Source organism: Oncorhynchus nerka, linkage group LG20, assembly GCF_034236695.1.
Source record: "Oncorhynchus nerka isolate Pitt River linkage group LG20, Oner_Uvic_2.0, whole genome shotgun sequence".
In the NCBI taxonomy this organism is placed as follows: domain Eukaryota; kingdom Metazoa; phylum Chordata; class Actinopteri; order Salmoniformes; family Salmonidae; genus Oncorhynchus; species Oncorhynchus nerka.
Window position 1 is genome coordinate 12,871,104 of NC_088415.1, and position 24,683 is coordinate 12,895,786.

At 44.5% G+C, this 24,683-nt stretch overlaps 1 protein-coding gene across 4 annotated transcripts in view; it reads left to right on the plus strand.

Moving 5' to 3' along the window:
• The window catches only part of LOC115101956 (protein NDRG3-like), a 60,964-nt gene extending 37,770 nt beyond the window's left edge, over positions 1 to 23,194 (plus strand). For all 4 annotated transcript variants that reach the window (XM_029621418.2, XM_065005245.1, XM_065005246.1 and 1 more), the window contains 13 exons: positions 6,775 to 6,880; positions 7,263 to 7,383; positions 9,503 to 9,565; positions 9,715 to 9,775; positions 11,013 to 11,099; positions 11,196 to 11,252; positions 11,674 to 11,777; positions 11,875 to 11,940; positions 12,296 to 12,347; positions 12,564 to 12,611; positions 12,834 to 12,869; positions 13,123 to 13,174; positions 21,572 to 23,194. In XM_029621418.2, the coding sequence (XP_029477278.1) occupies positions 6,775 to 6,880; positions 7,263 to 7,383; positions 9,503 to 9,565; positions 9,715 to 9,775; positions 11,013 to 11,099; positions 11,196 to 11,252; positions 11,674 to 11,777; positions 11,875 to 11,940; positions 12,296 to 12,347; positions 12,564 to 12,611; positions 12,834 to 12,869; positions 13,123 to 13,174; positions 21,572 to 21,741 (1,023 nt within the window). In that variant the 3' untranslated portion in view covers positions 21,742 to 23,194. The remainder of the gene's footprint in view (positions 1 to 6,774; positions 6,881 to 7,262; positions 7,384 to 9,502; positions 9,566 to 9,714; positions 9,776 to 11,012; positions 11,100 to 11,195; positions 11,253 to 11,673; positions 11,778 to 11,874; positions 11,941 to 12,295; positions 12,348 to 12,563; positions 12,612 to 12,833; positions 12,870 to 13,122; positions 13,175 to 21,571) is intronic.
• Positions 23,195 to 24,683: the final 1,489 nt, after the last annotated feature.

Consider the following 24,683-nt stretch of genomic DNA (forward strand, 5'->3'; position numbering starts at 1 on the left):
ATTTATTTTTTAAATGGACGCTTCGCTTGCTTGTTGAGTCACTACCTGGTTCCACTGTGTGGACTGCGTTCAGTGTGGTCCTGCCTAGACTAAAACACAGACTCCTACCACACAATGGGTTAGGTATGGTTTTGTTATGGTTTGGTACACCATTCCGTTCCTCTGCACCAGTGTTAAGGCAAAGAGCTCAGCGGTCTGATAGTGACAACACGGAATCTGATGTGATGGCTGTGAGAGAAATTGAATGAAATTAAATTAAAATATCCAGACAGGTAACTGGGGGGGTGAGGTCACGTATAACTTTTAAAAACCCGTTCGAGATCAACTGGAAGCCAGTTAATTTTCCTGAATGATTAGGATCAATATGTGTCTTAGGGCTGAGCTTGAGTATAATTCTCATTAGTTTGTTTTGGTGTGTTTTGAAATTTGTCCTTCAGATTTTAGGGTTATGGCATTGAACAATGAGATACAAACATAGTCATAGTGGCACTGTTTCAGAGATGTTGCCAGGGTCCTCTTAGTCTCTGTGTCCAGGAACTTGGCTACCTTTTGCCAGGAACTTTTTCCTGGAGTGAACCTTCCAAATGACCTTCAGAGCCATGAGTTCACCTGTCATGTGTTGGTCTAGTTCATATCCCAGAGCATTTTTCCTTCACCTCTACACCATTACACTTGACTGAGAAGTTGGAAGAGTTTCTCACTTTGTGTTTGGAACCAAACAGGATACATTCTGTCTTCCCTAAATGCAGAGAATGTTGTCGGATAACCACTTACTGACTGTGGTCAGTTGGCTGCTTAGGTTCTTTTCAATTGTCTCCTTTTCCTAATGTGAAACCAAGAGGGCAGCATCATCCACATACAGGAACAGAGGGCATGAACAGGCAGAGTCCATGTCATTTAGGTAGAGTAACAAATCGAGGACCCCAAAATGCTCCCCAGGGGTACATCACAGTTTATCTCCTTTGCGTCAGATGGTGTCCTGCCCACATCCACCCTTTGGATCCTATCAGCTAGGTACGACGTCACCCATAACAAGGAGCTGTTGCCAAAACCAATTCTGTTCAGTTGGTACAACTAAATATCATGGTTCACAGTATCAAATGCTTTTTGTATGTCAAGCATGAGCATAGCACAGAAGTTGCACTTTGTGTGAATTCAATTTCATGCTTGATAAAATCTGTCAAGTATAGCAAACACGTGTCAGTAGAATAGGATTGTGTAAAACCCAGACTGAAGGACATATACAATGTTATGGTCATCATGTACTTTATGATCTGTTCATGGAGTGCTCTTCCTAAAACATTTGACAAGACACTGAAGATTGACACTGGTCTGTAGGTCCCTTGTTCAACTTGGCTTCCTTTCTTGTATAAAGGAACAACTCTGGCATGTTTAAACTCTTGTGGTACCTTTCCATGTTGAATGGATGTGTCTTTTTGCATGACGTCCAATAGGATTAGCAGCATCACATCGGAATCTAGCTGGGATCCAATTGTGTTCCTTTCTGTTTGTCGAGATCTTTAAACATCTTTGTAACAGATGAAACCTCGTAAATGCAAACTGTCCTTTGTAGATGCCCTTGGCTGAATAATAGGTTTCAATAGGATGGTTGCCAAAGGTCCCAGAGTATTCTGGGAGTTGGTCAACAAGGTTGCTGGTAATGGTGGTGGAAAACGCTTGAATGTTTATCAGAACATCTGCCTCTGCTGCTGCTGAACCATCCTTGAATCCTTCTTCCTCATTTAGCATAAAGTGGCTCTACAAAACACCACCGACCATGATTATTGCCATGTTGCTTTTCTCTCTCTAATATGGAAAAGCAGGATCCGTGTTGTCGTGGTAACCGATAGTGTTCAGCTTTTCTCTTTTAACTGGTTCCGTATGAAGTGCTTCCTCTAGGTCTGTCTTTGTTGTCGTTCAGAGGGGGTGAATGTTAGGCTTTTACCAATGAATACTAACTTTTAGGCTTCATCAAAACAAACATAGTATGACTATTGTTTACACCTCAAACCCCCTCAAATGCCACCTCAGATCCACATGCCCCTTTGAGAAATGGGTCCAAACTTGCAGTGCTCTCTGAATGACACGATCTAGACCAAGGGTAGTAGGGATGGGAATTGCCAGTGACCTCACTATTCTATATGTACTGCAACTCGATTCGATGGTTCCGGACATATTGCTCACGATATGTCTGCTGCAGAGGGACAAGAGAGCCATGAGAAAATGTGTTTTGATCTGTCATGGAAATAAAAGGGCTGGTAACAAACTGGCTCCCTAATTTAAAAAAAACTAGAGATTAAGCTATGAAGGAAAAACGTGAGTTTTTACTAGAGGTACTGCCAACTAGCGCAAAAATATTGTCAAAATGATACAATATATCATCAAAAATAATATATTTAATCCCCCCCCCATCACTAAGTGGTAGGCAACTATATTCAGACGAGGGACGATTTCTGTCTGTGTGGATAGTTGGGGGGCCGGAACATAGTAATAATTTGTACACTGCAAATTGGCCACAACTAAGCCAAAAAATAACTTATTTTCAAATGTAACTTAACACTTTATTTGGATAGTCCGTCTATCTACTAACCCTAGCTCTATCCTAACCCTTATCTTAACCCTAACCTAAACCCTTACCCTTATTCTAACCGTAATCTTAGCAAGCAGTTGCTTGTCAACAGAGTCCATCTGTAGATGATCATACTATCTGGACTATCCAAACAAAGTGACTGAAAATAACCATTTCATACAGGTCCCCTCTCCTCATCACATGACCCCTGATCTAGATGTAGCAGCCTGTTCTTCTCAGGATACTGCTGCAGCAGGTCCCCTCTCCTCATCACATGACCCCTGATCTAGATGTAGCAGCCTGTTCTTCTCAGGATACTGCTGCAGCAGGTCCCCTCTCCTCATCACATGACCCTGATCTAGATGTAGCAGCCTGTTCTTCTCAGGATACTGCTGCAGCAGGTCCCCTCTCCTCATCACATGACCCCTGATCTAGATGTAGCAGCCTGTTCTTCTCAGGCTGCAGCAGGTCCCCTCTCCTCATACTGCTGCAGCAGGTCCCCTCTCCTCATCACATGACCCCTGATCTAGATGTAGCAGCCTGTTCTTCTCAGGATACTGCTGCAGCAGGTCCCCTCTCCTCATCACATGACCCCTGATCTAGATGTAGCAGCCTGTTCTTCTCAGGATACTGCTGCAGCAGGTCCCCTCTCCTCATCACATGACCCCTGATCTAGATGTAGCAGCCTGTTCTTCTCAGGATACTGCTGCAGCAGGTCCCCTCTCCTCATCACATGACCCCTGATCTAGATGTAGCAGCCTGTTCTTCTCAGGATACTGCTGCAGCAGGTCCCCTCTCCTCATCACATGACCCCTGATCTAGATGTAGCAGCCTGTTCTTCTCAGGATACTGCTGCAGCAGGTCCCCTCATCCTCATCACATGACCCCTGATCTAGATGTAGCAGCCTGTTCTTCTCAGGATACTGCTGCAGCAGGTCCCCTCATCACATGACCCCTGATCTAGATGTAGCAGCCTGTTCTTCTCAGGATACTGCTGCAGCAGGTCCCCTCTCCTCATCACATGACCCCTGATCTAGATGTAGCAGCCTGTTCTTCTCAGGATACTGCTGCAGCAGGTCCCCTCATCACATGACCCCTGATCTAGATGTAGCAGCCTGTTCTTCTCAGGATACTGCTGCAGCAGGTCCCCTCTCCTCATCACATGACCCCTGATCTAGATGTAGCAGCCTGTTCTTCTCAGGATACTGCTGCAGCAGGCCCCCTCTCATCACATGACCCCTGATCTAGATGTAGCAGCCTGTTCTTCTCAGGATACTGCTGCAGCAGGTCCCCTCATCACATGACCCCTGATCTAGATGTAGCAGCCTGTTCTTCTCAGGATACTGCTGCAGCAGGTCCCCTCTCCTCATCACCTGACCCCTGATCTAGATGTAGCAGCCTGTTCTTCTCAGGATACTGCTGCAGCAGGTCCCCTCATCACATGACCCCTGATCTAGATGTAGCAGCCTGTTCTTCTCAGGATACTGCTGCAGCAGGTCCCCTCTCCTCATCACCTGACCCTGATCTAGATGTAGCAGCCTGTTCTTCTCAGGATACTGCTGCAGCAGGTCCCCTCATCACATGACCCCTGATCTAGATGTAGCAGCCTGTTCTTCTCAGGATACTGCTGCAGCAGGTCCCCTCTCCTCATCACCTGACCCCTCCATTGTGACCAGCCAGATATCAGCAGTGCACAGCCGCTCAACCTTGTGCCAGGAATACATAAAAACAGTTATTGGGACTGCTGCTGTTTTCAAAGCATTGAGTGCTTTGTTTTGTTTGGTCAAGGCCACCATTGACTCGGAAGCTATTTGAAGTCATTGACGTTTCAGAAGGAAAAAGCTATGTTTTTTTGTCTTTCTCTCAGGCTTCCATTTCATCTGGTAGATAAAAGCCCCAGGCTACAAAATATATTTTTTTATCCTTCAGTTGTGGCAATCCCTGTCTCATGAAGCCTCTTTGATCAGAGTCGTCATATTCAACAGGGTTACAGGGGTCTGTATCAGGGACCAGGCTGAAGGCACCTCGCATGTATCCTCCATCTCTCACAATGTTTCACACAGCCAAGCCCTTCAACCACAGCTTCTATTTATACTCCTCCTCACCCAGATAGGAGTGTGACTCTGCCAGGTGTCAGCGCAGCTGAGGGAGGTATTTATACAGGCCTGGGTTGAACAACTACAATCCATATTGTATAGCTATTGTATTTGCTTTTTGCAGACATGGTTGAATAAGACAGGTTTAGCCTAATCTCTAACCTACCCCCTCCCAGACCCCATGGTGTTGAGTGTTGCTCAATGTTCTGGTGACGTGGCTGATTGAGAGGGCCTCATGTATCAGCGTGGCGTCCTCCCATCCAGTTTAGATCTCTGACGCAGTACGGCCCTCAAACCGCCGCCTCTGTGGTTTTCAGCTGCACCAATGGACGGAAGCTGAACACTGACAGAGGCACACGCGTTTAGTAGTGTTCCTATATTTGGGTCTCTGCTTGTTTGTTGGTTTTTCTCGCTAAAACTGACCACCACGCCATTATTGCTACCAGACAGAAACATGCCTCACACTAGGTTGTAGTAGCACTGTGCTTAGTAGTAAACTATATGGCTGAATCACACCTCTATATGCATTGCCTTCATTAACTTTTTGATGTTGATGTGTTCCTGTGTTGCATAAACGGCATATGTGGAAGAAGTTATCTCTACCTACATGTACATACTACCTCAACTAACCGGTACCCGCACATTGACTCTGTACCGGCACCACCCTGTATATACTGTTATTTTACTGATGCTCTTTAATTACTTGTTACTTTTATCTCTTATTCTTATTCATATTTTTTTTACCTGCACTCTTGGTTAAGGCCTTTTAAGTAAGAATTTCACTAAGGTCTACTACACCTGTTATATTCAGCATTTCACTGTAAGGTCTACTACACCTGTTATATTCAGCATTACACTGTAAGGTCTACTACACCTGTTATATTCAGCATTTCACTGTAAGGTCTACTACACCTGTTATATTCAGCATTTCACTGTAAGGTCTACTACACCTGTTATATTCAGCATTTCACTGTAAGGTCTACTACACCTGTTATATTCAGCATTTCACTGTAAGGTCTACTACACCTGTTATATTCAGCATTTCACTGTAAGGTCTACTACACCTGTTATATTCAGCATTTCACTGTAAGGTCTACTACACCTGTTATATTCAGCATTACACTGTAAGGTCTACTACACCTGTTGTATTCAGCAGTACACTGTATGGTCTACTACACCTGTTATATTCAGCATTTCACTGTAAGGTCTACTACACCTGTTATATTCAGCAGTACACTGTAAGGTCTACTACACCTGTTATATTTGGAGCATGTGACTAATAACATTTGATTTGAAGATGTGACCTGTTAAATGACATTTAATGTTGCATTAGCGTCAGGTCTAAGTGCTGTGGACGGACAGAGATTCCCATCCCCACATAATTAGATTAGCCAGACGTCAGATGATATCTGTGAGACGAGACAGGTAGAGAGCCCTCTACTTATCCACACATCTGCATTGCGTGTATGGTGTGAGAGACTACAGTGTGCACAAATGCGTCTGGTGTGGCGCCAACAGCACCTCCTGACATTAGCCGTGCCTCTCACATGCAGCGGTCATTGTGACCACAGAGATATGGGTCATGATGATCCAGCCAGTCAGTTTTCAATCTAGGTCATCTTCTAGGCTACCTGCTAAAGAGGACCCAGTTTTCATCATGAAATTATTTTCTCTCTCCTGACACTTGCTGAGGAAGTGATTTTCAAAGTGTCAGTAGGAGACATCCTCACTGAGGAAGTGACTTTCAAAGTGTCAGTAGGAGACATCTTCACTGAGGAAGTGACTTTCAAAGTGTCAGTAGGAGACATCCTCACTGAGGAAGTGATTTTCAAAGTGTCAGTAGGAGACATCCTCGCTGAGGAAGTGATTTTCAAAGTGTCAGTAGGAGACATCCTCACTGAGGAAGTGACTTTCAAAGTGTCAGTAGGAGACCGAAAATCACTTCCTCAGCAAGGATGTCTCCTACTCGGTGTATGAATGAATAATGCATGTTTTTTTTCTCAAATCTGCACCTGAATAGTTTTGACTGACTGGCACTAAAAGGCTGGCTCCTCTAAGCTCCACAGACACCGCCGGCCCTGACCCAGACCATGCTCTCTTGTGTTTCAGGAGCATGACATCGAGACTCCCCATGGTGTTCTGCACGTGACGATGAGGGGCACCCCCAAGGGCAATAGACCAGTCATCCTCACCTACCATGACATTGGTCTCAACCGTGAGTGTACACACATTCAGGCTCTCATTGGCCTAGCTAGGCTTTGAAATCTCTCCAAACACCACTAAAATGCATAATATCACGGGTGAATTGTCATTAGAACAGTTGACGCTGTAGAGATGCAAGAAACTGTAGGGGTCAAGGTAGAAATCTCCTTGAGCATTGGAGATATGAGCCACTATGTCAGACTGGATTGCTCCACCAGTTGGCTGCCTCATTGTAAAACAACACTGATTGTTTCAGTGTATTCTTTTGGTTGATTACTGGTATGGGATGGGATTTCTTGACATGCTCAATGTTACATTCAGTGTTGTCGTTTTTGTTAAATGTCTATTTGAGTAGGATGTGACTTTAAACAGTGCTGCCGCGCCCCCCCCTGCAGATAAGTCCTGTTTCAACACCCTGTTCAACTTTGAAGACATGCAGGAGATCACATCCCACTTTGCTGTGGTTCACGTGGACGCCCCAGGACAGCAGGAGGGTGCTCCCCCATTCCCCACAGGGTAAGAGGCCAGTTCACTCAAGTCATCATCCTCAACATCATGTAATAATATCACCACAAGTATCAACACAGTCATGATTGATATTGTAGACCTGAATAAATGGTGGCTATGTCGCCAGAGTAAACCATGAGGTCCTCTGGCTGCACCCCGCCTCCCCTTCCCCTGGCCCCGCCTCCCCTTCCTCTGTGTGAGTGAAAGGACCATTTCAGACCAGGAGTCACACGGCTGGCCAGAACATGACATGGCTTTGGACTTTCATCAACTTGATAGGATGGTGTGCTGCTCCAGGTGTCTGGTAGTGTCTCTGGTCGTCAGTCCATTTTAAAAAACTAAACAGAGAGTCTGTTTTAAATAACTAGTGCCAGTTACCTCACCAAGGCAGACCTGTTGTACCTCAGTGATCCTGGTCCTACCGCTGTCTGTCTGTCCCAGGTACCAGTACCCTACAAAGCTATATGTCTGTCTGTCCCAGGTACCAGTACCCTACAAAGCTATATGTCTGTCTGTCCCAGGTACCAGTACCCTACAAACCTATATGTCTGTCTGTCTGTCCCAGGTACCAGTACCCTACAAACCTATATGTCTGTCTGTCCGTCCCAGGTACCAGTACCCTACAAACCTATATGTCTGTCTGTCCCAGGTACCAGTACCCTACAAACCTATATGTCTGTCTGTCTGTCCCAGGTACCAGTACCCTACAAACCTATATGTCTGTCTGTTTGTCCCAGGTACCAGTACCCTACAAACCTATATGTCTGTCTGTCCCAGGTACCACTACCCTACAAACCTATATGTCTGTCTGTCCCAGGTACCACTACCCTACAAACCTATATGTCTGTCTGTCTGTCCCAGGTACCACTACCCTACAAACCTATATGTCTGTCTGTCTGTCCCAGGTACCAGTACCCTACAAACCTATATGTCTGTCCCAGGTACCAGTACCCTACAAACCTATATGTCTGTCTGTCTGTCCCAGGTACCAGTACCCTACAAACCTATATGTCTGTCTGTCCCAGGTACCAGTACCCTACAAACCTATATTTCTGTCTGTCCCAGGTACCAGTACCCTACAAACCTATATTTCTGTCTGTCCCAGGTACCAGTACCCTACAAACCTATATGTCTGTCTGTCTGTCCCAGGTACCAGTACCCTACAAACCTAATGTCTGTCTGTCCCAGGTACCACTACCCTACAAACCTATATGTCTGTCTGTCCCAGGTACCAGTACCCTACAAACCTATATGTCTGTCTGTCCCAGGTACCAGTACCCTACAAACCTATATGTCTGTCTGTCTGTCCCAGGTACAAACCAAACCTATATGTCTGTCTGTCTGTCCCAAACCTATATGTCTGTCTGTACCCAGGTACAAACCTATGTCTGTCTGTCCCAGGTGTCTGTCTGTCTGTCCCAGGTACCAGTACCCTACAAACCTATATGTCTGTCTGTCTGTCCCAGGTACCAGTACCCTACAAACCTATATGTCTGTCTGTCTCTGTCTGTCCCAGGTACCAGTACCCTACAAACCTAATATGTCTGTCTGTCCCAGGTACCAGTACCCTACAAACCTATATGTCTGTCTGTCCCAGGTACCAGTACCCTACAAACCTATATGTCTGTCCCAGGTACCAGTACCCTACAAACCTATATGTCCAGGTACCAGTACCCTACAAACCTATATTTCTGTCTGTCCCAGGTACCAGTACCCTACAAACCTATATGTCTGTCTGTCCCAGGTACCAGTACCCTACAAACCTATATGTCTGTCTGTCCCAGGTACCAGTACCCTACAAACCTAAGGTACCAGTCTGTCTGTTTGTCCCAGGTACCAGTCCCCTAGGTACCACTACCCTACAAACCTATATGTCTGTCTGTCCCAGGTACCAGTACCCTACAAACCTATATGTCTGTCTGTCCCAGGTACCACTACCCTACAAACCTATATGTCTGTCTGTCCCAGGTACCAGTACCCTACAAACCTATATGTCTGTCTGTCCCAGGTACCAGTACCCTACAAACCTATATGTCTGTCTGTCCCAGGTACCAGTACCCTACAAACCTATATGTCTGTTTGTCCCAGGTACCAGTACCCTACAAACCTATATGTCTGTCTGTCCCAGGTACCAGTACCCTACCATGGATGAGCTGTCTGAGATGCTGCCGTCTGTCATGACTCAGCTGAAGTAAGTTCTCCTGCAGTGTTTCCATCATGGATGTAGAACCCTATATTGTCTATGGTTTCCATAACTACCTCTTACACTGTTGTTTATTGACTTTTTAATTGTTGTTACATCTTCATTGCGGCTTGTATTTTTCTCTCCCCTTTCCCCAGGGTGAACAGTGTGATTGGGATTGGAGTTGGCGCTGGAGCCTACATCCTGTCCAGACTGGCTGTAAGTCCCCAGTCCTCCTAGTCCTCCATATACCACATGAACTCCTGCGCACCCTGCTTGTTTCCAAACATATAACAAGATAATTTGTTAAGACAAAGGTCTTTACAGGGATCATTTGTTAAGACAAAGGTCTTTACAGGGATCATTTGTTAAGACAAAGGTCTTTACAGGGATCATTTGAGATTTTGGCAATGATGACTTTTATCTGCTTCCGCAGAGTCAAATGAACGTGTGGATGCCATTTTTTTGCGTCTCTGTGTCCAGTATGAAGGAAGTTTGAGGTAGTTTCGCGAGACAGTGCTAGCTAGCGTAATGACTGGAAATCTATGGTATCTGCTAGCATCTGCACTACTCCGTCTGTCCTCTGTCTTCAATAATAACTGGGCTGAACAAGGATGAACAGAGCAGTCTCTATCGATCTCCACTAACAAAATCATTTTACTACTTCTTCAACATATAAGGGCATACTTTCACAAACTCTCTTCCTCTCTTGTTGTGTACATTAATTTCTTATGCGGTCTGTGTGTAATGTCGCCGGTGTAAAAGTGTATCCATCTCGGTCCCAGCCAGAGAAAACAGACGCAATGGAATATGGTCATTGCAGTTAATTACCATAACGCAGCACCCCACGTAGTTCTTGACTTGATTAAATTTCTCTCTAGAGAAACGGCGCGTTGGGTTCACAAAAAAAATATAGACGAAATATAAACGCAACATATTGTTTCATGAGCTGAAGTAGAATTTACCATACCATTCCAAAATGCTTAATTGTTTACATACCTTAGTTAGTGAGCATTTCTCCTTTGCCAATATAATCCATCCACCTGACAGGTGTGGCATATCAAGAAGCTGATTAAACGGCATGGTCATTACACAGATGCACCTTGTGTTGGGGACTGTAAAAGGCAACTCGAAAATATGTGGTTGTCACACAAGACTTCGCCAAAGATGTCTTAAGTTTTTGAGGAAGCGTGTAATTGGCATGCTGGCAGCAGAACTGTTCCACCAGTCCTGCATGCGGCAGGTAGCCTAGCGGTTAAAACCGAGAGGTCGCTGGTTCGAAACCCCGATACCGACTAGGGGGGGAAATCTGTCTGTGCCCTTGAGAAAGGCACTTAACTCTACATGTGTGTGCTGCCCTGCTTCCTCTGCTGCTGGGCCCTGTCTGTGACTCCTTTGGTCCTCTATGTTCCACACAGTACGGTCAGTACAGTAACCCCCTATCCTCTGTCTTCAGCTCAATGAGCCGGCCCTGGTCGAAGGTCTGGTCCTCATCAATGTGGACCCATGTGCAAAGGGCTGGATGGACTGGGCTGCCTCCAAGGTAAGAATGTGCCCACACACACACACACATTTCTATGCATTTTAGAGTCATACTAGATTGGCACCTTGGAACGTAATTATTTGTTCTTTGTTTTAGATGTCCGGCTGGACCAGCAACCTGGTGGACATAGTGATGGCCCACCACTTCAGTGATGTGAGTCAGAGGGCTGTCTGGAGGGGTGGGAGACTCTGGGATGGGACAGAGGGAAAGGGCTATGCAGACTTTTCTGACGTGCAAACTGATATTTCATCTCCAGAATAAGTTAATGGTTTAGTTAAGGATCTGTTTCTGGCGAGTCTGTTTGAAAGGTCTTGATAGCCCTGTCCAGGGGCAGAGCATACTGGCTGAATACAGTGGGTGGTTGAAAGGTCTTGATAGCCCTGTCCAGGGGCAGAGCATACTGGCTGAATACAGTGGGTGGTTGAAAGGTCTTGATAGCCCTGTCCAGGGGCAGAGCATACTGGCTGAATACTGTGGGTGGTTGAAAGGTCTTGATAGCCCTGTCCAGGGGCAGAGCATACTGGCTGAATACGGTGGGTGGTTGAAAGTGATGTAACAATCTTTGCCCCCTCAGGATGAGCTGTCTGACAACCAGGAGATCACCCAGACGTATCGACTGCACATCGCCCAGGATATCAACCAGGAAAACCTGGCCCTCTTCTGCAATGCCTACAACAGGTACAGTACTGTACATAGAACCCCAAGAATAACTGGCTGTCCATTTTGGGTAGAAATTCTAGATGGGTTGATTTGGTTCATCTATTTGTTATGACAGCCGTCGGGACTTGGAGATTGAGAGGCCTGTCATCGGTCTGACTGACGACCCGGTGAACACACTGACGTATGTAAACATGCTGCAGACTGTATTACTGCAGCTCCGTCTTATTGCCTATGGACTGTATGTTTTGTATGTGAGTTGTTGTTTTTTATAAATTGACTGGTTCGAGCCCTGAATGCTGATTTGGCTGACAGCTGTGGTATATCAGACCATATTCCACAGGTACAAATAGAATAAAAAGTATTTTTACTGCTATAATTACGTTAGTAACCAGTTTTTATATAGCAATAAGGCACCTCGGGCGGTTTGTGGTATCTGACCAATATACCACGGCTAAGGGCTGTGTCCAGACACTCCGCGTTGCGTTGTGCGTTTAGAACAGCCCTTAACCGGTTTTCCCTCCTGTCTCTCCATCCAGATGCACTTCTCTGCTGGTGGTTGGTGACACGTCCCCGGCTGTCGATGCAGTGGTGGGTGCCCACTTTATCTCCATGGCAACACAGTAGCGAATAAGCCAGAGGGTCTGACTCCAATACAAAGTATCAACCCCCATCAGGGACAGTGTGTTCAGTCTATAGAGACGGGGGTTGAGGTCACTAGACGTAACCTTTCTGAATAGGAGGGGCCAGACTGAACCCTGTCTAAACTGCTGTTGTATCTCATCCATCGTCTTTTCTCCTTTACAGGTTGAATGCAACTCGAGGTTAAATCCAACCAAAACAACCCTTCTTAAGGTGTGTTCAGTTACTCTTTTGTTGTTAGCATTAGGAGTGGTAATGCTATGTGGTCCCTGCTGTTCTGCTCTTTAGTAATGCACACGATCTGAATGGTACTTAGAGGTTCAGCATTCTTCCATGTGTTCATAGGCCAGTGAATGTTAAGGTGTTTTGACTAACGGCATGGTCCTGTCTTGTGAGATTCTCCACTCTGGTCATGCTCTGGTTACTTCCCTATAGATGCAAGACTGTGGCGGGCTTCCTCAGGTCATCCAGGTGAGTCATTAACTAGTTTTGTGTTTGTCTTAAACTACACGTAAGTGGTCCTCTGTAACTCCGTTGTTTAGAGAATGGCGCTTGCTTTGCCAGGACCGTGAGTTTGATTCGCGGCATCACCTGTACGTAGAAGGTATGCATTACTGTAAGTCGCTTGGGATGAAAGCTTCTGATTTATATCTCAACTGTTACTTCATTCAGTTTTATTTCAAATGGCTCCATTTAACGGATGTTTTCTGTTTGTGTCTTACAGCCGGGTAAACTCGCGGAGGCCTTCAAATACTTTATCCAGGGAATGGGTTACAGTGAGTACTTCTCCTTCAGTCGTCTCTGGTGTCAGGCTTGGTTTTTTTCATGTCCTGGTTGTATCAGTCTGTTCCATGTCCTGGTTGTATCAGTCTGTTCCGTGTCCTGGTTGTATCAGTCTGTTCCGTGTCCTGGTTGTATCAGTCTGTTCCGTGTCCTGGTTGTATCAGTCTGTTCCGTGTCCTGGTTGTATCAGTCTGTTCCGTGTCCTGGTTGTATCAGTCTGTTCCGTGTCCTGGTTGTATCAGTCTGTTCCGTGTCCTGGTTGTATCAGTCTGTTCCGTGTCCTGGTTGTATCAGTCTGTTCCGTGTCCTGGTTGTATCAGTCTGTTCCTGTGTCCTGGGTTGTATCAGTCTGTTCCGTGTCCTGGTTGTATCAGTCTGTTCCCTGGTTGTATCAGTCTGTTCCGTGTCCTGGTTGTATCAGTCTGTTCCGTGTCCTGGTTGTATCAGTCTGTTCCGTGTCCTGGTTGTATCAGTTCTGTTCCGTTCCGTCCTGGTTGTATCAGTCTGTTCCGTGTCCTGGTTGTATCAGTCTGTTCCGTGTCCTGGTTGTATCAGTCTGTTCCGTGTCCTGGTTGTATCAGTCTGTTCCGTGTCCTGGTTGTATCAGTCTGTTCCGTGTCCTGGTTGTATCAGTCTGTTCCGTGTCCTGGTTGTATCAGTCTGTTCCGTGTCCTGGTTGTATCAGTCTGTTCCGTGTCCTGGTTGTATCAGTCTGTTCCGTGTCCTGGTTGTATCAGTCTGTTCCGTGTCCTGGTTGTATCAGTCTGTTCCGTGTCCTGGTTGTATCAGTCTGTTCCGTGTCCTGGTTGTATCAGTCTGTTCCGTGTCCTGGTTGTATCAGTCTGTTCCGTGTCCTGGTTGTATCAGTCTGTTCCGTGTCCTGGTTGTATCAGTCTGTTCCGTGTCCTGGTTGTATCAGTCTGTTCCGTGTCCTGGTTGTATCAGTCTGTTCCGTGTCCTGGTTGCTGAAGTCCACCTCTTATCTCAGAATGAGACCTCCGTCCAACTGATATCCCATAGAATGTGACCATTTCAGACAGCAGCCCTCCCATGTGGGCATCACACACAGAAGATACTCTTATCCAGAGTGAGACCTCCGTTCAACTGATATCCCATAGAACGTGACCATTTCAGACAGCAGCCCTCCCATGTGGGCATCACACACAGAAGATACTCTTATCCAGAGTGACTTACAGTAACCGCTAGGCTACCAGCCACACACATTTATGCCCTAAACTAGGCTAATGTAGCATTCATGTAGCACTTCAAGAATACAGCGGAACCCCAGTATCTACAAAACCACATGTACTGGATGTCCAAGGATGACAAACCATTACTGGTAACTGACGAGGGAACTAACCTCAAGCTAACCTTGTCTCCTTTCTGTTTGCAGTGACCTTTAACAACGGGTGTAAGTAGTGTGATGCTGAGTAAATAAATTACATGCAGCATGGTCTTCCCTTGAACATGCACTACATTTGCCAAAAGTATGTGGACACTCCTTCAAATTAGAGTATTTGACTATATGAGCCACACACGTTGCTGACAGGTGTATAAAATCGAGCACACAGCCATGCACTCTCCATAGACAAGTAGTCAGTAGAAGAACTCAGTGATCTTCAACATGGCACGTCAAAGGATGCCACCTTTCCAACAATTCAGTTCGTCACATTTCTGTCCTGCTAGAGCTGCCCCGGTCAACTGTAAGTACTGTTATTGTGAAGTGGAAACGTTTAGGAGCAGCAACGGCTCAGCCTCAAAGTGGTAGGCCACACAAGCTTACAGAACGGATCCGCCGAGTGCTGAAGCATGTAGCGTGTAAAAATAGTCTGCCTTCGGTTGCAACACTAACTACAGAGTTCCAATCTGCCTCTGGAAGCAACATCAGCACAATAACTGTTCATCTGGAGCTTCATGAAATGGATTTCCATGGCCAAAGGGCTGCACACAAGCCTAAGATCACCATGTGCAATGCCAAGCATCTGCTGGAGGGGTGTAAAGTTCACCACCATTGGACTTGAGCAGTGGAAACGCATTCTCTGGCGTGATGAATCATGCTTCACCATCTGGCAGTCCGACGGACGAATCTGGGTTTGGCGAATGCCAGGAGAACACCACCTACCTAAATGTGTAGTGCCAACTGGGAATTTTGGTGGAGGAGGAATAATTGTCTGGGGCTGTTTTTCATGGTTCGGGCCCCCTTAGTTCCAGTGAAGGGAAATATTAACGCTACAGCATACAATGACAATTAGACCAGGGATCATAAACTAGATCCAGTTGTGGGCCGATTTTTATTTCTTGAGCGGATGGTCGGGGGACCGGAACATAATTACAAATCATTTGTAGACTTTAAATTGACCGCAAGAAGATCAAATATATATATTTGACTAAAACAATCATTTCAAACCTTGCCTACTTTTTGTCTCTCTCTTGTGGGAATACTTGGAAACAGATTGTTTTTTTTAATGAAAATCACTTGGAGATGATTTCCTGGTGTCTTTACAGTATTTTATGTCCAACAACGAAAATTCTACACCAGTAAAAACACAGCGGGCCAAATTCGGCCCACGGCCTGCCAGTTGGGGAAGCCTGTTCATGACGATTATGTGCTTCCAACTTTGTGGCAACAGTTCGGGGAAGGCCCTTCCCTGGTTCAGCATGACAATGCCCCTGTGCACAAAGTGAAGTCCATAGAGAAATTATTTGTCGAGATTGGTGTGGAAGAACTTGACTGGCCTGCACAGAGCCCTGACCTCAACCCCATCGAACACCTTTGGAACGCTGAATGCGAGCCAGGCCTTATCGCCCAACATCAGTGCCCGACCTCACTAATACTCGTGGCTGAATGGAAGCAATGTTCCAACATCTAGTGGAAAGCCTTCCCAGACGAGTGGAGGCTGTTATAGCAGCTAAGGGGGGACCAACTCCCTATTAATGCCCATGATTTTGGAATTAGATGTTTGATGAGCACATACGTTTGGCAATGTTAATATACATTGGTGTGTGGCATGATCTGTAACACACACCCGACAATGGTTCCTTCCCCCAGGTCTTAAGATGCAGTGCCCTAAACAGGGAGGGTGTTTACAGGCCTACCTTTTAAAGCTGTGGTTAATTTAGGCCTGCTGAGAGCTGATCTGGCTTGTTGAATAATCATCATATTAGAAACAGACCACATATTGGCCACTGTATGTTAGAACGGCCAAATTCCATTGGCTGTCTTTGATCACTTTGACATATTTGAATCTTTTTTTTTTTTTTTTTCTGCGCTTCAAAATGTTTTTTTGTTCATATAAACATTTAAAGGTTTGAGTTGCTAGCTCACAGAGTGGAAAATGTAAGGTGTTAGGGAGGTCAGAGTAAAAGCTGCTTGACTATTACAATAGTCTCAATGAGTTTTTGTCGTTCTCCCTCTGGAGTCTTCATCTGAACATTTAAGCCTTCTGTACCTGTGTAAACCTCACTGGCAAAACCCTGCACCCCCTTCCACCCCTCGTCTGGCTTGCCCTCACCCCTGGCCCTCTCCCCATGACCCCTGGCCTTCACCTACCCTCCCCTGGTCCTCACCCCTCCAGTGAGGGCTGACTGAGGCTCCAGTGGTTCTCCAGGTATGGTAATGTCAGTGGCAGATTAGTGTTCTCATTAAAGGCTGCTCTTAAGCCCCACAGCATGGCCTGACCCCCTGCCCTGGGGACCTGTCTGGAATCCTGTGAGCCCTGCCCCCCTGCCCTGGGAACCTGTCTGGAATCCTGTGAGCCCTGCCCTGGGAACCTGTCTGGAATCCTGTGAGTCCTGACCCCCTGCCCTGGGAACCTGTCTGGAATCCCGTGAGCCCTGACCCCCTGCCCTGGGAACCTGTCTGGAAGCCCTGAGCCGCCTGGCCAGCCTGTTGTGCTCTGCTCTGCTGGAAATGTGCTGCTTGGGTTTGTTCTGCTACTGCAGGGACACTCACATGGTGCTGCTGGAGGGTGATGTCAAGAGAGCAGGGCCTCAAGAGAACCATGCCGCCTCCGCACAGCACTGTGGGAAGGAAGATCTGTCGTTGCCTTATTCCAAATCCTACCCTGTGAGGGTGACCCTTGATGTTTTGTCTGCAACAAGTGACTACAGAGGCACTCCAAGCGGCACCCTAGGGGCTGGCCCGGGGTTAGTTTTGGATTGAGTGTTGGTTCATCCCCCTCATTCTTCCACCTCTTGGAGGTCTGTTTTCCTGCTTGAAGAGTTATTCTGGATACCAATCCTAGTTATTGAAATGAACTAGAATTTTCAATGGAATACAGTATAGCTTGAAAAAAAACATTTTCACTCATCAAACCCTTGATAGCCCTCCTTTCTGTTGTTTTTCTTGTGAACCCTGTCTCTGTTGAGGTGTTAAGTATGGTGGTTTCCTCGCCGTCTGAGCGTTCACATCACGCGTTATGCTCTTCGTCTACACCAAGCAATAGCACGTTTCAGAAAGTACCTTCCCTTTCTGAGAATACCTAAACATTGAAACAGTTGGGGACATTGTGAGCTTTCACAAACACATAATTGTGGCATACTGTAGGAGGGTTGTAACTCTGTAGCGTTCAGGCTGCGCCTTCTGTCAGGTGGCTCATCCCAGAAGATCAGCATTGTGTTGAAAAGAAAGCAATAAGCTAGCAGGAGATTGGTTTGAGTGTGAATAGATGAGCAGTAGAGCTGGGACGAAAATGATCGACACCGACGATCATTACCACAACCAATTTACTGACACGGATAATCACAATAAATAGCCTACTAGAGAAATGTGAAGTTTAAAGGAAATACATTTGCTAATGGTACAATTGATAGTAACAACATTCAAAGTAGTAGTAGTAGTAGTGCTAATGGTATGGTAATATATAAGGTTATCGCCCAGCTTTACTGAACAGTCAAGTGCTCGTCGAGGCCCTGTTTGAATGGTTACTTTAGTTCAGTGGGGAAATGATTGCAGTCGGGGGGGGACACATTAAACTAACTCAACTGGATCAGACCATGTACTCATGAAGCACATCTTGGCTCAAAGTTCTCTTCAGGTAATCTCAGGGCCACAGGTGACATTCCCTTTAGATTGACAGAACAGTAAGAAAGCCTTCTGGCTATTTTCACAACTGTCAGAGATTTACTGAAAATTCATGTAAAAGTCGATGGTGCTAGAATGAACTATACACGGTGCTGCTTCAAGTCTCTCCGAGGTATAGCTGTAGGACACCATATTTCTTTTCAGATCTTTTGTGAAGACAGCGCATTAATCTGACAGTCTCTCTCTGTACCCCTTCCTTTATTTCTTCCCTCCTTCCTTCCGTTCTGCCCGTCCGTCAATGCTAACAGTCCCTCATGTACTGCTTAGCCACGTAAGCAGTGAATCAGGTACCAGGGCCATAGGTAGCAGCCTTGGCTGCGCCAGCCTGCCCTCTCTACCTCCAGTAGCCTGTTTGCCCATCGCTGGTAGTCACTTTTTAGGCTTCTTCTCAAGTCTGAGATTTGAAGCATGTGGTCAACTTTATACTTTTTTAAGATTCCTTTGTCTCACTAAATGTGTGGTTTGAGTGGGCGTGGATGTTTTTATGTGATCTATTGTCTTATGTCTGTCTGTTCATGTCTTTTTGTTATTTTTCTCTTCTGAACAGATGGCCCTCAAATCTCTTGTGCATGCTGCATAATCATATTGGCCTTTCCCATTTATTCATTTTTTCTCCAACAGTAAAAATGAATTGGAACTTGACCTGATCAGGCAATCTCTTTTTCTTTATGGGAGAATAATGAACACACGGAGGGATTCTGCAGACATTTCAGACCCCAACCACTTTAATGAGATGCATATGCAGTACCAGTCAAAAGTTTGGACACACCTACTCATTCCGGGGTTTTTCTTAATTTTTTACAAATTTTTACATTGTAGAATATTAGTGAAAACATCAAAATATGAAATAACACATGTATTGTATTTTACCTTTATTTAACTAGGCAAGTCAGTTAAGAACAAATTCTTATTTACAATGACTGATGACGCTGGGCCAATTGTGCGCCGCCCTATGGGACTCCCAATCACGGCCGGTTGTGATACAGCATGGAATCGAACCAGGGTCTGTAGTGACGCCTCTAGCACTGAGATGCAGTGCCTTAGACCGCTACGCCCCTCTGGAGCCCACATATGGAATCATGTAGTAAGCAAAAAAGTGTTAAACAAATCCAAATATATTTTATTTTTGAGATTCTTCAAAGTAGCCACCCTTTGCCTTGATGACAGCTTTGCACACTCTTGGCATTCTCTCAACCAGCTTCATGAGGTAGTCACCTGGAATGCATTTCCATTAACAGGTGTGCCTTGTTAAATGTTAATTTGTGGAATTTCTTAATGTGTTTGAGACAGTAAGTTGTGTTGTGACAATGTAGGGGTGGTATACAGAAGATAAACCTATTTGGTATAAGACCAAGTCCATATTATGACAAGAACAGTTCAAATAAGCAAAGAGAAATGACAATCCATCATTACTTTAAGACATGAAGTCGAGAGAATGCCAAGAGTGTGCAAAGCTGTCATCAAGGCAAAGGGTGGCTACTTTGAAGAATCTCAAATATTTGTTAAATATATTTGTTGATTTGTTAAACACCTTTTTTTTGGTTATTACATGATTCCATATGTGTCATTTCATAGTTTTGATGTCTTCACTGTTATTCTACAATGTAGAAAATAGTAAAAATAAAAACCCTTGAATGAGTAGCTGTGTTCAAAACTGTTTTGACTGTACATACAGTACTTTCTGAAATACAGTGAAATTTCCAGTATTCCTGCTTCGCTGATATCAATCTCCTTAGAAGGCAGTGTAGCTAGCATGAGCTGAACACTACAAGGTGATCTGGTTATTAGCTGTTTAGAGATTTCATTATTCTCCCTGGGCTTCAGTCCACCCCATCTTAAATTGGGAATGTTGATGCAATAATGATTGTGGTATGATTACCAGGGGCCTCATTTACAAACATTGCGCATGAACAGAATATACCCCAAAACATTTATAAAAACTGAACTTCTCCTCCTGCAAACTTCAGACCATGAGTACGCACACGTTCTAGTGGTTGAAGTATTGCATTGCAAGAAGGCAAAAGTAGCCTTGTGCAAATGGGGGATATACTGTATGATGACTTATAAATAACAACCGAAAACAGGTAACTAAATATAATAACAAGATGCAATCATTTTCTGTTAGTGAGAAGAGAATCTATTTGTTATCTTTGCATTCTAAAATAATTAGATGGTTTCGTAATCGCTAAATAGCCTACAGATCAACAACAGTTTAGTAAAGGCTACCATTCATCCCAGCTCTCATTTAATTGGACCCACTTCACAGTAGTAAATAGGTAAGTTTCTTGTTCTCTGCGATCCAAAGCGAAGTTAAGCGGTAGAACAGACGGTTCACCAACTCCATTGGCGTTTGGATGCTGTAATGTAACATTTCTCCAGTAGCCTAGACAATTTATAAACACAATACATGTGTCATAACCAGTTGCACCTCTTCTGGCCGTGATGCGCTCATATTGCTGAAGTAGCCATACAACAAATGACCGTACGCATCTCAATTTAATTGGGCCTATTAGATAGGCTATTATAATTTCTAGTTCCAACAGGGAGCGTGGTTTCTAATGTACAGTAGAAGGGAAGGTCTTTTGCGTTGGAAGTGTGTGGGCTACCACTGAATGTAGGCCTACTGTAGTTTGTTTTCCAGAGTAAACAATGTTTCGGATTTCATGGCCAGTGCAGCATATTTCGGTTTTGAAGAAAGTAAATTAAAAACATTATTGAATTTTTGAATGAAATTATTGAATAAAAACATTTTGCGTTTTCCAGGTCCACAAAAATGTGCAATTTTGTTTTTGTTTCAGAAACGGTCAAATATAGCAAATGTCACACAACAAAACACATTCTGCCAACACCTCCAAAGACATTTGATCAGGTTCGCCATTGCTATTTCCTTCAGATATACGGTCTTGGCTTAATTCCAATACTAACAAAGTATTCAGGAAATAAGGGCGCTATTGTCACCTTCAAGGGTGAATGACGGGCGTTATTCAGGCAGGGATATAAAATGCTCGTTCACAGTTTTACAGCCGGTCTGATTTATAATGGGGAAACATGTATGTATGTATGTATGTATGTATGGCATGTGTCAAGTATATACATCTACATTTTTACATACGTGTGTAGTGTTTTCAGAAGTGGCTCACGCAGATATTTAGTGTAAAATTCACAACGGTTTTAAATGAGGCCCCAGCATCCTGCCCCTAGCCACATTCTCTAAAGCAAACTACCCCTCCCACTAAACATTCAACACACACTAAGCAAATGTCCTCATACGTGACTTCTTAACCTAAATGTTCTCTCTCGTCTGTAGTGCCCACGGCCAGTATGACCCGCCTGGTGCGTTCTCGTACCCACTCTACCTCCAGCATGGGCTCTGTGGAGGGGAGTCGCAGCCGCACCCACACACAGCTAGAGGGCGCCACTGCTGCCGGCCCGGGTGTCGAACAGGCCAGGCCACAGACCATGGAGGTTTCCTGTTAAAGAACCCAGCCCAGAAAACCACCACCTCCCCCTCCCTCTCTTTTTTCCTTTCCCATGCTCAAGGTCAGAGAGGATTGGAATCATGAGGGGGGCGTCTGAAACGTGTTCTGAAAGATAATTTATGAAGACTGAAGCAGTCAGGTTCTCTGCTGTGTTCTCTCACCATTTCCTGTTGTCTGTCTATCATGCCTGTCTGTGCATGACTGCTGTGGTACGGCAACCTGAAAGTCAGTAAGCAGGCGGACGATACTGCTTGTCTGGTTTTCCTTTTGTTGTCTACCAGCTCTCCCCATTAAAAGAGGAAGAGGTTTTTTTTTTAATCTTTGAGATTTGAGATATATTTGTATTTATAACTATTTTGGGTCAGTGTGTCAAAGATAACAGATGGAAAGGCATCAGGAGTTTTCTCTTGTAAAGTACTCTATACGGAGTAATGTTGACCCTCTCTGTCTCCCTCTGGGGTCTTCCTCACCTTGCTAATTGGTAAGATCAGACCAAATCACACCACCCCTCCTTAGTGGTCCATTCCTTAATCAGTCTCATGACACACCATTTTTTCTTGATTCTTTTTAATTGTTTTTATGTTGTGATTTGTGGAAAAAAATACCTTTTGCTTTCCTGGATTGCAATACGATGTGATAAACTTGCTCCTGCTCTGTACCTTTATACCAAGAATATCTGACAGAATGACCCTCTAGTAGATTAAACGTAATGGACGTGTCTGTAGAATTGCTTTTGTCTAGATGTATCTAGAAATAGTTGCCTTGTTTGATATTTTCTTTTTCGTGTGAGTTATTTGAAATGGCAGGCCCTGGGTTTTTGACCCCACCCACATTTATTATTGACGGGCAGAGAAAAGAACCAACCCACTGGGCACAGACGTCAGTTCAGTGTCTATTCCATGTTGGTTCAACGTAATTTCATCGAAATGATGTGGAAACGACGTTGATTCAACCAGTGTGTGCCCAGTGGGAACATTTTACTGTAGTTTATTGAAAATTCAAGTCAAATGTGGAGAGTACCTAAACTAGCCCCAGCTCAGTCAGAGGTGAGGAAATGTCTGCCAATTGAGGTACAGATAACATTACTACCTCTTTCATAAAATAAAACTAAAATATATTAACTTACATTGCTTCCAGTTAGTAGAAAATAGTATGTTTTCCCTCCTGATGAAATAAAGATGAGGTGAAAACGACAACGGGTCAGATGCCTGAGGGACTGTGGATTGTGTAATAAATGTTTTTATAGAGTTTCTTATTAATGTTCTTAGTTGGTAGTTTTCTCTGTGGTTTTCCTGCATTTCTCTCTGATTGTACTACAGCTTGGGTGAGCACGTGGTGATGATGCATTGGACTCTGTCTGCATAGTATACGGGGTGCTGTTAGTCATACTGTGCTGACTATGTCAATTTGTACTGATCATAAAATAAAGCTAGAAGCTGTACATGCCTGGACTTTTCATCTTATCCTTTCTGTCACTGGCATGTCTGTTCTCTAACTTAGTAAACTAGCCTGATTTATAATAGTGGTCCTTTGTAGTTCAGTTGGTAGAGCATGGTGCTTGTAACGTCAGGGGAGTGACTTCGATACCTGGGACCATCCATGTATAAAATGGATGCACCCATGACTAAGTAGCTTTGGATAAACATGTCTGCTAAATGGTATACTATTATTATTGTTATCGTTGTTATTGTTATTATTATTGTTATTATTGTTTATTATTATTAGGTTCGGCATCAGCAGTTTCTCATTCTATGTCAGTCACTGACACTCAATTAGCCATGTCCGCTAACAAAAACGTTTATTGGTATGTTTATCTAGCCAACTATCTAAACCAGTGGCGGTCGGTGCCGTTTAAGATGAGGGAGGATGATTATTATTATTTTAATGAGCATGGCCTTATTTCTATTACAGCATATTGGATGACTGTCATTCATATTCCATTCACCCAGCTCAATGTAACATCCATAGGTTTAGGCTAATACATAATACTCAAATCGGCACAATGAATATCCCCCTGATCACAAGCAAACACATTTGACTTTCATACCAGACATATACATATATATATATATTCCTTCTCGCATCTGTCCACTCTCCTCTCACATGCTCCCCTTGCTTGTGGACTTCAGTGCAGAACACATCAGCTGTCTGTGACCAGGTGGGAAAAAAACCTTCCAAGCTAAACCTTCATATCATGACTGCTAACTGCTACATCATTGTCACGTCATAGTTAACATAGGCATAGCTACTACATTTACATTACATTTAAGTCATTTAGCAGACGCTCTTATCCAGAGCGACTTACAAATTGGTGCATTCACCTTATGACATCCAGTGGAACAGCCACTTTACAATAGTGCATCTAAATCTTTTAAGGGGGGTGAGAAGGATTACTTTATACTATCTACTAGAACTAAGGCATTAGTAAACCCACTACAATCATGCAGAACCGTGTAGTCCGACAAGCAGTTTAGCAGTTACACCGGTGGGCCCCAGAGGCAATGAATTAATAAAGCCAAAAGCTTACCTTGACTTGGACGAGTTCCAGTATTGGATAGCAATAGCCAGCTAGCTAACATAGCATCCCTCTGTTTGAGCTGGGTGTTTGAGTAGGCTAAACTAGCTATCTGCACTGGACACTAGCTAAGTAAGTGAAAATGGGAATAAAAAATCTAAGAAATATAGCTAGCTCTCTTGCTTCTTAATTTTGGAATTAGTTAATTTGTTCAAAACTGTTCAACTATTGTCTTTCACACTCTGAGTCAACTACCACATTTTATGCACTGCAGTGCTAGTTAGCTGTAGCTTATGCTTTCAGTGCTAGATTAATTGTCTGATCCTTTGATTGGGTGGACAACATGTCAGTTCATGCTGCAAGAGCTCTGATAGGCTAGAGGACGTCCTCCGGAAGATGTCATAATTACTGTGTAAGTCTATGGA